This window comes from Diadema antillarum, unplaced genomic scaffold (genome assembly GCF_040938485.1).
Source record: "Diadema antillarum isolate AM-2024a unplaced genomic scaffold, OU_Dant_1.0 scf00000153, whole genome shotgun sequence".
NCBI classification, from domain to species: Eukaryota; Metazoa; Echinodermata; class Echinoidea; order Diadematoida; family Diadematidae; genus Diadema; species Diadema antillarum.
This window is the reverse complement of record NW_027271042.1, coordinates 1,254,353-1,269,932: the sequence shown is the minus strand read 5'-3', so window position 1 is coordinate 1,269,932 and position 15,580 is coordinate 1,254,353. Positions and strand designations below refer to the sequence as shown.

General features: G+C 40.5%; 1 protein-coding gene across 1 annotated transcript; it reads right to left on the bottom strand.

Moving 5' to 3' along the window:
- Positions 1 to 1,964: 1,964 nt before the first annotated feature.
- Positions 1,965 to 14,254, bottom strand: LOC139721958 (solute carrier organic anion transporter family member 4A1-like). Its single transcript, XM_071633282.1, has 11 exons — positions 13,901 to 14,254; positions 12,759 to 13,067; positions 12,197 to 12,404; positions 11,588 to 11,687; positions 10,609 to 10,730; positions 9,647 to 9,901; positions 8,329 to 8,524; positions 7,397 to 7,565; positions 5,338 to 5,513; positions 4,448 to 4,512; positions 1,965 to 2,415 (listed from the first exon to the last, which is right to left on the bottom strand). The coding sequence occupies exons 1-11, from the start codon at positions 14,252 to 14,254 to the stop codon at positions 2,147 to 2,149; spliced, it is 2,223 nt and encodes a 740-aa protein (XP_071489383.1). The 3' UTR covers positions 1,965 to 2,146.
- Positions 14,255 to 15,580: the final 1,326 nt, after the last annotated feature.

Genomic DNA, 15,580 nt, shown 5'->3' with positions numbered 1-15,580 from the left:
CCTTTAACAGCAAATATCTCCATTTGGCAAATATGGACTTATCAGTGTTTGCGAACAAACTCTTCATTATGTTTATTTATGTAACGAGCAACAAATGGAGCCGGGACTCGCAATGTGGGATGTTCTTTATTTCGCAGGTTCTGATCATAACTGAACCCCCTGCCGGAGACGCAGATAGCTGACTCTCGCGAATTCTGCTGCACAATATCTCGATGCTTTCCTGTTGTCAAAGTTGCCGATATGAAGTGAGGAGAGGAAAACTTCTCCATCTATTGGGTTTAGGACCCTTCCCAAAGATACATTTTAACTTTAAATTCCAATCCACCGACGCACAGTCCTACGTACGTCACTTTTACTGCCACTTTGTTTGGGTGGAGGGCTATGAGGTCATAGCTTGATCCAAGGAGGGCAGAGAGTGGACATTGTGCCCAAATTTGGCAAGTAAAAGTGGAGAATGTCACCGGAAGGATTGGACTTCCTGAATGACGCAGGGTGACTCATTTTCCAAAAAACTTATTTCTATATTACTTTTTGTTTTTCCTTTTTGTTTTGATAAAAAGCCACAATGTTACATATATATATATATATATATATATATATATACTACCCACTATACATACCATATATATACATCCTTTGATGAATCTTCGATTCTGATTGGTTATCGGTGCAGTCACTAGTTTTCGCTATATACATGTACTGCCCAGCAGTCAGCTAGCAATTTTTCAAAATGCAAGTACACGTATCTGTATTTGGGCATTGTCAAAATAATACTTCATGTAATTTCTCTGACCGGTCGCACGACAAGTTCATTTCAATGCCTTAATAAGTTAGCATAATAAGTGGGATGCAATATATAAAACAAATACACTGTAGTGACTGCTTCTTTTCTGGTCAAGGTTAAAACTACTTGTTCTCGGTTAGTTCACAACAGTGACATGCCTCCTAGAAGAAGCCGAGGGACACGATAGAACTGTTGAGAAATCACTACTGGTGACTTTGTTTGCACACACACACACACACACACACAAACAAAAAACATATTTCATACACGTACAAGTTAAAAGTAATGTTTCTTTAAAACCACATCGGCTAAGGCAGCCATTTATTTTTCCAAAAAAAAAAAAACAAAAAATGTCCAAAACAGCACAAACGTCACGAGTCGTTGACAAGACATTCATAGACATAATGAATCGATATTTTTTTTCATAATCATAGCGATTGCAAGTCAAATACAATATTCCACATACACATTTTGGTGCACAGTAATTTTACCCTGTTGACAAGAAATATCACTGTAAAGTGAAACAGTGTGACACATTCACACTGTTAGTCGTTTATACATGGATGCAGATAGTGAACTATGAAGAGTCTGTCTCGTCATACATCCAATTTCAAACATTATTTTTCCAGTATACATCTGTCATGTCTGTATTGCGAGAAAGTATTGAGGGTGTTGAGTGCCAATATCTGAATAGAAACGCAAGTGAAAAGTAAAGTGGGGATCAAAAGTACACTTGACATGGGTAGAAACAATCATACTGTGGTAAGATCAGAAGGAAGTGCATATCAATGAGCAAAAAAAGAGTGTCTTGATATCGATACAAAAAGTAATAAAATCTGCTCTTTTTTTACTCCTTGTTACCGACATATACATTTTCCTGTAGAGGGAGTGGAATTTTTAACACAAGTTCTCCAACTTCTAAACACGTTAAAAAATAAATCTATTATGTAATCGATTTTTCATACAATCGATATCCATATGTACACAAAGTTCCACAAAGTCATGACTAGGCTTCCCTAGAGAGGAGTTCAATATTGCTATACGGTAGAGAGCAGTGATTGTTGAAGGATCAAAGGACGGACTACCAAACTACAGACTGCATGGCAGCTTGGGCTCAGTGACTAAACGACCTACATAATACTGGAATGCAGGACGCACATTTTTTTCTTTTTGGCTCAAAATTATGTTATGATGGAAACCAATACTAGTACAGGTGTAGTTAATTTTCAAAATGTTGCCCGTCATCCAAACGGTGGCAGTATACTAAGTAGTTATGAAAACTATGAGGAGTTTACTAGTAAGTAGTATGGGGGCCGGTAGCGTCAGCTTTGGATCGTGTAGGACTTTGAGATGAGGGCGTCCTTATGCTGTTGAATTTGTAGCGCGTTGCTCGTTACTAGACTGTTCTGGACTCGCTTCCACTGGCTGTGAATCAGTCGGTTTGTAGAATACCAGGGCTCCGACGAAGAAGAGAATTGAAAAGAGTCTTAACATCATGGTAAGTATCAAAGCAGTAAGACCAAACTGTTTGTTGTCATACTGAAGGCATGCAGAACCGTCGCACGAATCCTGCCATAAGACACACACTCTGTCGATGAGGGCGCCAAACACAACAGGACCAGGGATGGTACCTGTTGCAACAATCAGAGAGACTTTTTAGATAAATATACAATTTTACGGTGTGTGACTGTTAGAGATGGACGAGACTTGTACAGGAGAAGAAAATATCAAAGAGAGAACGTATGAACTGTGCGTGCGTTGCTGGAAGTGATAGAAACATAAAGTGGATTCGCAAATAATAATGATCACCTCATCTATTACTCTTATCACTGTATAATCTGAAATGGGATTGGAGATAAGATAAATTTCTGAGGCGTGAAATACATCAAGTGCCGAGTATCACGCAAAGTTGTGAAAAAGCACGTAGGCAAAGGTAGGTAAATAGACCTACACACGAATGAAAAGCCTTTCCTGTCTAGACAGACTAACGACTCCGTTTCCTCTTACATAGCCTGCATGAATGTCGTATCAATGGGCCTGGATCAAATCAATGGATTGGCAACATGTTTTTGTTGCCGTTGTTTCATTTGGTATCCCTGGTCTGAATGATGAGGTTCTATGACAAATTTCTGAGATTGACCGTTCATTTATTCAATCTGGACTTTTTGTATGTACACTGTAGGTTGAACAGAGAGCAGTGTCGTGGGCTCTAAAAGGAATAACCTCTTTTTCACTCGACACTCGATTATGTCACTTGGAAGGTCACGTGATATAATGCCATAGCCGAACATGAGATATTTTGAGTATAATAGAATCCTTCACAAAATATGCTACCAGAAAGGAGTTTATCTTGACATTTATGACTAAAAGCCGTGTACAACCCGTTTACCTTGTATACAGGTCTGGAGAGACTACGACTGTATTATAAAGAAACCTTTAACCCTAACAGGGTCGGGGGGGGGGGGGGTGCAGAATCCCCTCCCCCTCGACGTTTTGCGCTATGATAGTAACGCGAGAAGGCCTCGTCGCGAGGCTTCTTGACTTTCTTTGCTCAAGTCTCCCGCAACTTTTGAGACCAAAATTTGCAACGTCCGCGCGTATTTTTTCAAAGCCACTCATATCTTTGTAACGGTATGCCACCCCAAAATGGGCATAATTTTGTGATTTTGTGTACATTTCCTATGGAAACCAGTGCTCTGTCATAAAACTCATAAAAACCTGATTATTTTTACAATTAATCACTTTCATTGATTAATTTCAGGCTAATTATGGTAGAAAAGTGGTCAGTGACAATTTCCGTTAAAAAAAGTCGAAAAACAAGGAAATACATAAGAAATTCCGAAAACAATAAAATACATAAGAATTGACATGACGTTTGGGAGTTTTTATGATGTGCAATATTGTTAAATATGCTAAAACAGATACACAAAGCAAAAAGTAGACTCTCAATACTTTTGATTAGGCTGAAATATAATCTTGGGCTTCATTTGCATAATCAATTAATTAACGTAAGACATTGATTGTTTCAAAAGATCTTATGACACAATCTTGTAGATTACGACGTGGGTGTCACGCATGCCAAATTTCCTTGTGATCGCACCACTGATGGCCGAGATCTTGGGGGGGGGGGGGTGGAATCCACCCCCTCCGGATAGAGCATAGCCAAAAAAAAAAAAAAAAAAAAAAGCCCGGCCTAATTAGGGTTAAGCCAGGCTGACACTTGCACGATTTTGTGGCACGCATTGGCACGACTCGAGTCGTGCCAGTGCGCAAACTAGTCGTAAACTAGCGTGAAGTGTGCGTAAAACCCGTCGTGACTGCGTGCCATGTCGGGAAGAGAATTTTGAAATGTTCAAAATTTTGGTCACGACTTGCCACGACAAAATCGCGGCCAAAAGTCGTGCAAGTGTCAGCCTGGCTTTAAGTGAAGTTAAAACAACAGAGCGTTGAGGGAATCAGTATAAGATGCCATTATTTTGCTACAAGTCATGTCATGGTGTACATGCGAGGTATGTCATCTTTCATCATTACACTGCATAATGATACTACGTCTGGACTCATGGCTGCTATGATCTGTGTAGAGTTCATGTATGCGCAACACGATGTGGTCCATCTCCCAGAAAGGATCCGTACAACTCTGGTACACTAAATCTAGTCACTTACCAAACGCTCTGAAACACAGCGACTGGATTCCAAGGGCGAAAGAGCGTTGATCATGTGCAACACACCTAAAACATAGAAAAGTGAGGAAAGCCATGTTTGATATTACAGGCTGCTGCTTAAAGTACGACGTATTTCTTTACTGATAATTTATTACAGTCCCGTGCATCACATAGAATTTTATAGAATTTTCAGTGTATTCCATGCCCATTAGGAATGGACATATTGCATAATAATTATGCTATAACATACGAGGTATTGCTTTTTATTATTTTACTAATCGTTCCTACTCTATGTCCTCATTTGTGTGTGTGTGTGTGTGTGTCCGTATCATCTTTCCATTAACGTTATCCATTTCCTTTTTATTCAACTTTATGTCATGTCATCTTTTCTATTCATTCTCCCTTCATACAATTTAATTTGACTGTCGACCTTTTCATTTTTCAATTTTTCAGAATTCATTCGACCCCTGCTTTCCTTTAATGCAAAGTGCAAAAATGAATCTGCTACCCCCTATCGGCATGGAGCTGTCATTTGCATCTTTTCAGACCATTAATTCAGTCTCCACAGAATTCTCGTGTATGGAGAGTTCTGTTCTATTCAATCTCAGAGTTGTAATGCTGCGTTAATGTTGCGTTTACGCCATGTTCCCGGCGGCCACGAAAATCACGTTTCAGGAAAAAACTGGATGGACGGGAGACAACGTGGTACAGCCACAAGACGGGGTGGGGGGGGGGGGGATATCCCACCCTAACCATAACTCACTATTATACGTTTCGGGCAAACAGGGCTGTCATGGTCGCCGGGAACAATACACGTATTATGTATAGTGTATGTAAATAAAGCATATTAAGTAATAGTGATGTTAGGACTGTTTAGGACAGCATCGATACCTGATGGATGCCATCGTGGATGGGACGAGAGCTAGGAATGTTCCAACGAGCTGCACGAAGGTAAGAAAGAGGTAGAGTGTTTCTTTGGAGCAAGACTGGTCACATCGACCCAGCACAGCGGAGCTGCTCGAGTTCGATTCAAGATCATCACTGACACAGCTACAGTTGGTGTACAACTATCAGGGAAGAAAAAGAAAAACAAAGTCGGGTTATATAACAAGGTACACATCGTGATGACTTGAAACACATAGAAATGAAATTATTCGTCATTGATTCTCAGAGTCAGCTAACGTGGAAAGACAATAACTTATATCAGGCGTAGAGGGTCGTGTGCCTGCACTACACTAAATGCGGAGCGAATGGATACGGGCAGAAAGCCTCGACATTCGACCATGGTATTCTTACGCAATCTGTGGAGAAAGCTCAGCTTGCATTATCCACTGTCCACTCCGGTCTTTTGAACTTTGAACAATCCTCCACCACACCGGAAGATTACCTGGCATGCTTGGTGTACAGGTTCCTTTTCAGCGACGGGTATTAAGGTCTAACAACAGGTGTATTTAAATTGCCATCACTATTCACAACCTGTTGTATACAGAATCACTGGAACTCTGGGATTGTGGTTTCGAGGGGGTTAATTCTTTGTATTGTACCTATACATTCTGGGCACTTAATCCTGACAATTAAGGGTTTGGCCTCCACGCGCAAGTCTTTTTCACATTACCCAACATAATTGAGATTTTGGATAAAGCGACTGGTAAGAAAAGACTAAGCTACTCGGGATCATTCATGCAGAACATCCCCGAAGTCAATAAAAGAGATGCAACCCCCGGATGGTCGGGCGGAACTCTCCCTAGTGGTCGCCATGAGTGGACGTGCAGCACGAGCCCCGCACACAACCGCGGGCACAACCCACCACACACACCACCAACACCAGCACCACCATCAGCACCACCCACACCCCGCGCCCAGCAACCCCACAATCATGCCAACCACCACGATCCCGAATAAACACCAACAGCAAAACGCCTCATCGCTCAGTGAGGCTAGCCCCACAGCCACGCCAATCACCACGATCCCCAAAAAATCCCGAAAGCAAAACGCCCCATCGCGCAATATTTAGCTCTTCATACACTCACAGTACACGATTCTCCAACACGCCAACCACCACGCACAGCAAAACGTGAGGCTTGGCTCCAAGTCCCAGCACCATTGTTATTTGTTTTTCCCATGTTTATTGTTCCCCAACAGTCATATTATTTTGCTAGAATCGACATCATTACATTCTTCTCCAAGGTATTAACCCGTTCCGTACGGGAAATCTCGTGACCTGGGCATTTCAGAAATCAGTATGGAACGGGTTAACAAGTCACATCTTGAGCCTGAACTTTGATTTGCCGTCCACCAAGGGTGCTACATTCGAACTTGGATGATTCAACTCTTGCATCCTTGAGGGTTTTGAGATACATGTATTAAAAATGGCGGGCAAAATCTTAAATTCCTATACATTTCCTAATGAATGAAAAAAAAGTGTTTTTATTCAATATAATAGTGTATGAAAATAATCTTATCTCACTGAGCGGCCATTGTTTGCGAACGTAGCGAATGAGCAAAGAAATTTTTCATCCTTGAGGGTTTTGAGATATCAAAAATGGCGGCCAAAATCTAAAATCCGTATACATTTCCTAATGAATGAAAAAAAAAAGGTGTTTTTATTCAGGATAATAATGTATGTACGAAAATATCCTTCTATCTCACTGAGCGGCGATTGTTTGAGAATTTGAGCAAAGAAATTTTGAACTTGTGACAACGAAATGTTCGTTAACAGTTGCAATCAAATTCGTATTTTTTTTTGTCTTGTTTTACTTGTCTTCACTACTGTGGATGGATCACGATGAACAAACTTAAACTCTGATCACCTACCTTGCCTGTACCTTCTGTGAATAATGTTCGCGAATATTGATTACTACTGTTTACGAACTCTGACGATAACCATAATTTCGCTGAAGTCTCGACTACTGTGGATCAAGGTGAACAAACTTTAACTCTGATTACCTACCTTGCCTGTTCCTTCTGTGTCTTCGTAATTCAGACAGCCGGCATAGCACGCCGAGAAGTAGAGAACATTATCAGTCCCACACACTGGATCGTATGTACTGCTACAACTACAGCCGGCATTGCACACTGCCGACAAGTTGCCGATACTACTTGGCGCTTCTCTTGATGACCTATGAAAACGTCACAAACGGATACGTTATGGTAAAAATCCTACCTTTGATTATGTGCAATCTTTTATCACTACTAGGCCCTATACAATTCTTATCTGTCTTATCATGGGATTGTTTCACGATGAATCTAAGTCGATCTTAACGGAAGTGAAAAACTATGGTATTTCACAGGTTCTCCTGTTCAATCTTATCAGTCTTTCAGAATCCACTTCATATTTGTACAAAATTCACTGAAAATTGTCTCGTCCCGCATTTTATTTTGTATATTAATGACTGCATAAAAAAGTTGAAACATTGTTAGTTTTACTCCGAAGTTGGAACACAAAGAAGACACACACCGCATACCATAGTTGTAAGTCGATCTTATCGTTTGAGGTCGACTTACTAGATTCTTGAAGCCAGCATCATATTATGTAAGGTCTTTTCTCCTTGCCCACGTGATAAATTTACACTATTGGAAGACTTTTCTTCTCTCTCGAAGTTAAGAAAAGGGTCACGAGTAGAAATGAAATAAGAAGAAAAAAAAATCGATTGCATGCGATGTTGATAAAGAAATAAGTCTGCCGATATCAAAGCAAAATAAAAAAAATAAAGCAAAAAAAATGCGACAGGTCTGCGTGCGTCCTTGCCCTTATTGGCACACACACACACACACACACACACACAACATAACATAACATAACAAAATATAAGACGCAATGAACTACTCGCATACCATTAAAAAAGGGGGGGGGGGGGGTTCCTACGACAAATTGACACATACGCATTTCCGTAGTCCACTGTGACTCCAGCGAAGGGCACATTTGGGCATTGTATGGTGAAGGCAGTTAGCATGAAGAAGGAGAAAACGAGACAACCAAAGCAGAAACGTATCATGCCCCGGAAGTGAAAGTTAAAGAATGTCACCAGCCATCCACCGCACAACGCCCCCAGCAGACTGGCAGGGATGACCAGAAAACCTAGTGCGGACAAAGCACAGTGAAAACAGACGGCATGGAAAAGGTTAATGCTTGCTTGATTTCTTTTTCAATCAGAAATATCAAAAGAACACTCGAACAGACAAAATGATTGATATAAGAGTCTCGCCAGTATTCAGTTTTCTTTTTTTCCTTTATTATTTTTTATCGATTTGTATAATGTTAGGTTCAGGAACTTCCTCGTTATAAATCAATGCATGTAATGTTAACATGAAAGCACAAGGACAGAAAATTGAAAATAGAAAACAGGAGAACAGGACAAACAGGAAATAGAAAAAGTAAATCCTGTATCATGAGTCAACAGAGTTTGGAAAAAAGGATTCAGGACATGCGGGGACATGAAATGTTACAGGAAGTGAGTTGTAATCGTAATGTCAAAGGGGAAAAATCCTAAGGATTACCCTATGTTTCATTAAAAAAAGGAAACAAAGAAACAAATACGAAACACGAATGCAGAACATGCAAGACAAAGTCACATACACCCTGAAAATGACAGTATGATTGTCACCTACAAAGATAATAGGTAAAAAAAAAAATGATTTGCGAGATGCATGTGACCACAAGCTTTGTAGTTTGATAACGTAACGGTAGCTATAAAATAGTATAAGCTATCATTCAATGACATCGGCAGCATCAAAAGCGCACAACGATTAGGTTGTAAAAGAGCTTCATATACTCCTTTCACAAAATGTATCCTCCAATTTATAATCCGCATAAAAAAAAATGGTTTCATAAACTCTGAAAAACAATCCTCACTTTTACCTTACGAAGCCCTAAAAATATGATAAGCCTGGAAAATCGTCATTATAACTGCACACACCACTCCAATGATGCGTGCCAGAAAAAAAAAGGGGGGGGGGCGTTTTAACCACACCCTGGAAATGCTGATTAATCTGGATTTGCGTTCACAAACTCCACATCTGGTCATGGTGCAAATAATTTTAGCGTCAAAAAAGTGGGGACTAAAACCAGTCAGGCTCCGATTTAGCTTATAAACAATGAGGATATCATCCTCATTATTAAGTTTAAGAAAGGGGTAGTTTAAACCTATGTTTTCATGTTATTTGTGGATGATTTTGTATCACTCAGTATTAGTCTCCTGACCTGTTCTCAAAGCTGCCGTGCTTGCTGATATATTGAATTGCGTCTCCATGAATTTTGGTCCGAAAGTAGCCAAGGATGAGATGATGAACCACTCGGTGACGGCGGCTCCGTTCACACACATGAAGGGAAGGTTTCGGAGCAGGTTCAATGCAGCCTTCGGAAAGTCTCTCAGGGTGTTGCCAAAGCCAGCTCGGGCGGCGAACTCGCTTCCTTTTTGCGCTTGTGAAATCCTTTTCTTTGCTAGCTCTTTTGCCTCTGTACGTAAAACATGAAATGATTGAGGCACAGATCAGCAAAAGATAGATAAGAAACAAACAAAATGTAAGTAAGACGGTAGTCAGTCGAGCCTAACATGATTTAAGATTAGGGTTCCAGGTTTTACAATGCATGGAATTTTGTCACTGATTCTTTAATACCGTAAGTCACAAAATGATGCCTGCCCTTTGTACACATTGCACATACATTTTTGTAACGCACATCGATAGAATAACAGTCACATTTGCTTCAAACTATTAAAGGGAAGGAACTTAAATTTCTCCAACCAACCCTCAAAATAATCCCCCAAAATTCCGTCTACACGATGTCCTTTGATTTCGAACGGTATTTTGACGTCTACAGTACTACCCTTTAAAGTAGTCTAAATTCGATGCATTTCCGCAGCGTTTCAATTCTCAACCTTTCAAAGCTTTACGACTGTTTATAATGTCTTCTTTATGAGATACATACTAGCATTTAACAACAGGATAAACAATTCTACCGTGAAATGTGAACAACAAGGAGGCTATTAGTGTCATAGCGGAACCACATCGGGTAGCGCGCTTGGCTAACGACGACCTTTCTACTACAAGGCCGCATACTACTAACAATTCATCGTGTCCTAGAAGACGTTGACTTTATTTGGTGATATACAAAACATGACTATAGTCACCACGATATTCATATTGACATTTCGGCAGCCTTGCCTGGCATAGCACGAGGAAACATGAGGAAAGGAAGAGCAAGGCTGAGGGCAAGACTTCCGGTCAAGATAAATCCAAGCCACCATGCTCCGACCCAGAGGGGACTGTCTGAAGTGATGGTCAAACTGTACAGGACCGAAAAGGCAGAAAAAAAAATAGAATAAATCTTCCTGACCAATCGTTGTCACTGACGAGTGTCCGATCTTATATAGTAAGTCGACTTCAGAGCACAGAGCAACGTATGCCCGATGTTTTGGAAATGAAGGCGCAAATTGGAGTCAATTGTCATTATTTTGATTCTGACAAGCTTGACATACATTGTATTCGTTGGGGATTCGTTGAGGTTACAATAGGTACTCTGGGGTCATACCAAATCAGAAACATACCCATAATGTCGAGAGTGTAACTGATCGATATGCTACTTTACAGGATGATGAACATTCGTTCCTTACTTGTATCATATACATCAGGATTCCGTTAAGGTATTCAAGTAAACTTTGAGCGAATCTAGATTTTACTTTCTTGAGGAAAACTAAATATGGACGCTAAGGCATACATTCGCTCTTTAACGTAACATTACTATTAGGGCTAGTTATTGCAGTCTATGAAAGAAGTGGCAAATGATTATTATTATGGTATATTGTTAACTAAAACAATAAGAATCACTTGCTACAAGCAACAGACATGCTATAGATTATTAGTACAGCATTTACAGACACAATAACAGGATAAAGATCGCTTGCACGGTAAGGTGCAGCCTATTTATCAAAACATGCAATGCAACGACAAGCCTACCTAATTACATGATTTTGATTACACAAACTGTACCGCTGTCAAAATGAAAGAAATAATACTTTTAATCACACACATGGTACTTCATTAATCGAAAACTCTAATTGTAATATCTTAATCATGTTTTCAGCTCCTGAAACAACTTAATTACGTCTATAATGAAGTACATGATTCAGTTCTTTTTCCTCACCTGGCCGGATCGACGGACACGTCAGTATACAGGTTCAAGAAGAGTCCTCCAACCAGGTAACCAAGAGCTGGTCCTAATGTCGACATTCCTTGAAATAAACCTACCAAAGAGAAGGGTATTTTCCAAACGTTTTCACAAAAGGTATACTATGTGATCATGCATTTATATCGACTGTCATTTTCCCCTAGACATTCTTGTCAGTGTCTAAGCATGTCTCATGAAAGCTTACAACAATGACGTGAGGAAGGGTGATTGAAAAGTTTGACACTAAGAGAAATGGTATTAAAAGGAATAAAGTAAAAGAAAAAAAAATCTACCCCGGGATGGATGTAGATATGTGTTGATTTATTGTGTAAGACAAGTGGAAATTCAAGTACTTCGAAGAATTTTCACTGGTCCCTTTGGATTTGACTTAGACGAGAGTTTGTTGTATGTTCCTATTGCTTTACATCCCCATAACAAAGGAGGATTATTTGAAGAAATAGATTTCGAATCATAGATATTCTTAAACGGGATAAGAAAACTAAAGGACCGTTCCATTCTACACCAACTTCATTCTCCGTAAAACATTCAACAAATTGCTTTCTTTCAGGGTTTTGATTTTCTTACCGACATAAAGTGCGGATCGCTTGGTCTCCACGTTCTCGTCAATATAGGTCACTCCCAGAGTGTAGATCCCAGAGGCACTAAACCCATGGAGGAGTTGGGCCAGAATGAAGACACCTATATAGCGACTTAGCCCGCCAGAACTCCCCGTACAGTCCTCAGAGCTAGAGCTTTGGTTGACTGACATATGACACGTATCCAAGTCTTGGGTCTGAACGATAAAAACAAGGCAAAACATAAGTAATTACTTGACTTTTTTCCCGACATCCACCATAATCAAGAAGCAAATACAATTTTAGTTCGAGTACCTTTAGACACAGTAGCTTGGCAAATACCAGTACATACTGACCACGCTTATGGAAATAAAACAAAGGCCCAATTTCTCACCACGTTCATTGTTCCTTAATTGTAGGCCTATAGTACACCAACAAATCGTATATATTACAAGAGCAACCCCCCCCCAAATAATAATAATTATAGTATTAACTTATAACATTTAATATGATTTTCAGAGATGCAAACGATGATTTGTGCTTCTGTATAGAACGGACTACCCTTGACTGACCTCATACTGGTAAGCCCCTGTTGTGAAATGAGGTAGAGAGAAGAGGAACGAACTGCAAGCGAAGCCCAGGGCACCAATTCCCAGCCATCGAGGCTTGTGTGCTCGCTCCCCGAGATACGTGACGAACACGACGACGATGAGGACACCGAAGTCGTAAGCGCTGGAGATGAAGCCGCTCTGCACACTGGGGAGGTTGAAGCGGCGTTCGAGTGTCGTGGTGACCACGTAGACGATTCCATTGACCGTCATGCCTTGCGTGAAGCCGAAGCAGCAAAGACAGACGAGGAAACCCACGGGGCTGTTACAGAACTGAGGCATGGATAAAAGACTTGTGAGCTCATTCCGATATTAATAGTAAGGTCTTATTTATCCAGAGTAGCCTCTTCTGTGTTGCCACTGCTCTAAAGGAGGGCCACTGCTCTCCCAGAGGGCCCAGCTATTATTATTACCCTAGGGTTGCCAGGTACCCATTTATACACCTGGGTCGAGAGGGACAATATTGGGTAAAAACATCTTGTCCAAGGACGTAAGCACTTGGCGGGATTCGAACTCGGGTCCTCCGAACGGGAGCCGGGAGTCTTATCCACTATGCCACAGCGCCCCCGATCACACCATATGACACAGTACGTAAACACCTATTAGCTGCATTAAACTAGACAGCATGGTATTACAACAAGCACTTGTCAACTATCTTAACAAGACGACTATGTATAGCATGCTAGATGACTAATAGGTTGAATACATGAAAACTCGTATCCTGACTGACTCAACATCGCGCTCTTAAACTTTGACAAACCACAACTTGACTCAGTGTGCTTGATGACAATGTTTTCCCAAACACCTAATGAGGACATAATTGTTACAAATAAGGATATAATAAAGAGAGAATCAGTCGGCAAAGGTGGACCAATCTGATGGATTTGTTATGAACCATTTTGAACAAGACGATGTAAACATGAGAAACTTTTTAATCCATTCAAACTGAAAAAGAAAGGAAATGACAAATAATGATTCTGCCGTTATCTCATATATCTCATTATTATCTATTATCTATTAGGAATCTCATAATTATCTAGTAGGATACCAGCAACTTTCCTTGGGTAAAGAGTTGAAGCATGGTGAGGTCATACATCACAGCTTACTTGGAGAAATCGTGGATGCCATAACCCGAAGCCACAGGCAGTTTCTTCTTCATCATCTCCAACCTCCCTAAGGTCTCCAGCAACTCTGGTGTCTCCATCACGTACACCCCTCCCGCCTCCTCCCGGGTCACCCCCATTGCCTGTCCTGTTCGGTTCCTCGGTGTGGGCTGCCCTGCCATCACCGGCCACTACCTCCCCGTTTCCTGCTTCACGTTGAGAAGAAGGTTTCCCCAGGAGATCTTTTTCTTCCGTCAACAAGACTTTCTTTTCGCTGGGCGAAAGGTCGAGGACGGCTGGGCTGTCTGCCTCCACTCGCTGATCGTCTGTCGCATCGGCTCTCAGTTCGAACTCCATCTGGGACGTGATGACTATAATATCACCCTCAGTGACTGGCTAGCCTGTCCCTCTTATAAGCTGCGAAAATTAGTTATTCAGACAAATCTGGTAAGAAATCGAATTACACTGCATTAACCGTTTATGTCACTTTGTCAAAATGTGTCTGACGGAGGTCTGAAATTAAACAGTCTCACTGTACTCGGTGTTTTGGCATTCGCTATTTTCTTCATTCCGAATTTGCTGCAAACCTTTGAGGAACTCCCACAGCTACTTTCTTGTGCCATTTCTTTTCCTCTGCTTCAGTATAATAATTATCCCTTCATTTTCTAACGTATTCTGATGACGCACAGATACTTTAAATAGAAACATTTCTTATTACATTACATACTAACAAACACGCACACATCACTAGACGCCATCACACGCACCCAGTTTTTATCATTGACATTCACTTCTGTCAGGTTTATAGTACATTTCTTGCCATCTGATAGCAAAGTAGCCTACTCGGCAATGAAGTCGTCACGTGAGGAGTGAAAGGGTAATGACATTCTCAGCGTCCGTCGCTCAATTACTCATCAGGAAGGAGCGTTTGTTACCATGGTAACTAGCACACACAGCTCGTCAGGAAGTTACACAGCGATGAGAGTATATCGATCGTTTACAGCAAAGAATAAACTTTAAGTGGAACATAGCCATGACAATAATCCAGGAAATAACCCCGGCCAAGTTGACGTATATTCTTAAATGTTTTTCAGTGTCTTTCATATTCAATAAATGTATACACAAGCTACTGAATTTATATTCACTATATCACTAAAGCAAGATATATTGATATCGCAAGGTTTAGCCTACACCGTATCAGATGAAGACCAAAATTAGCTATACACAGCCCTGTCGCTTTTCGCAAATTCGCACGGCGTCCGCGGGATAGATCAAACTAAGCATGTCTCTTTTTTTTTCCTTCCAAGACAACTTCCTTCATGAAAATCATGCCTCTGTTAGACTACACTTAGTCATTAGAATAAACATTAATAATGAAAGAGGAAAAAGGGTCAGTCAAAATGGACAAGTTTTGATAGTTTTTATCAAAGTACATGTAATTCACAATTTAGTGTGTCATATAATTACCTTCAACCTTTTCTAAAGCGTTTCTAACTTTTAAATCTCTAAGTTTTCTCCGTCACATACTGAGGGAATGCTCCATTTTTATCTTTAGGAAGGAAAGTCACTTATTCTGCATGTCTCTCATAATGAGCTTGACTCTCCAAGTCTCTTTATTTTGTTTTGTTTTGTTTTGTTTTTACTCTAATGATAAGACTGAGAGCTCAAAGACAGTCCTAACAC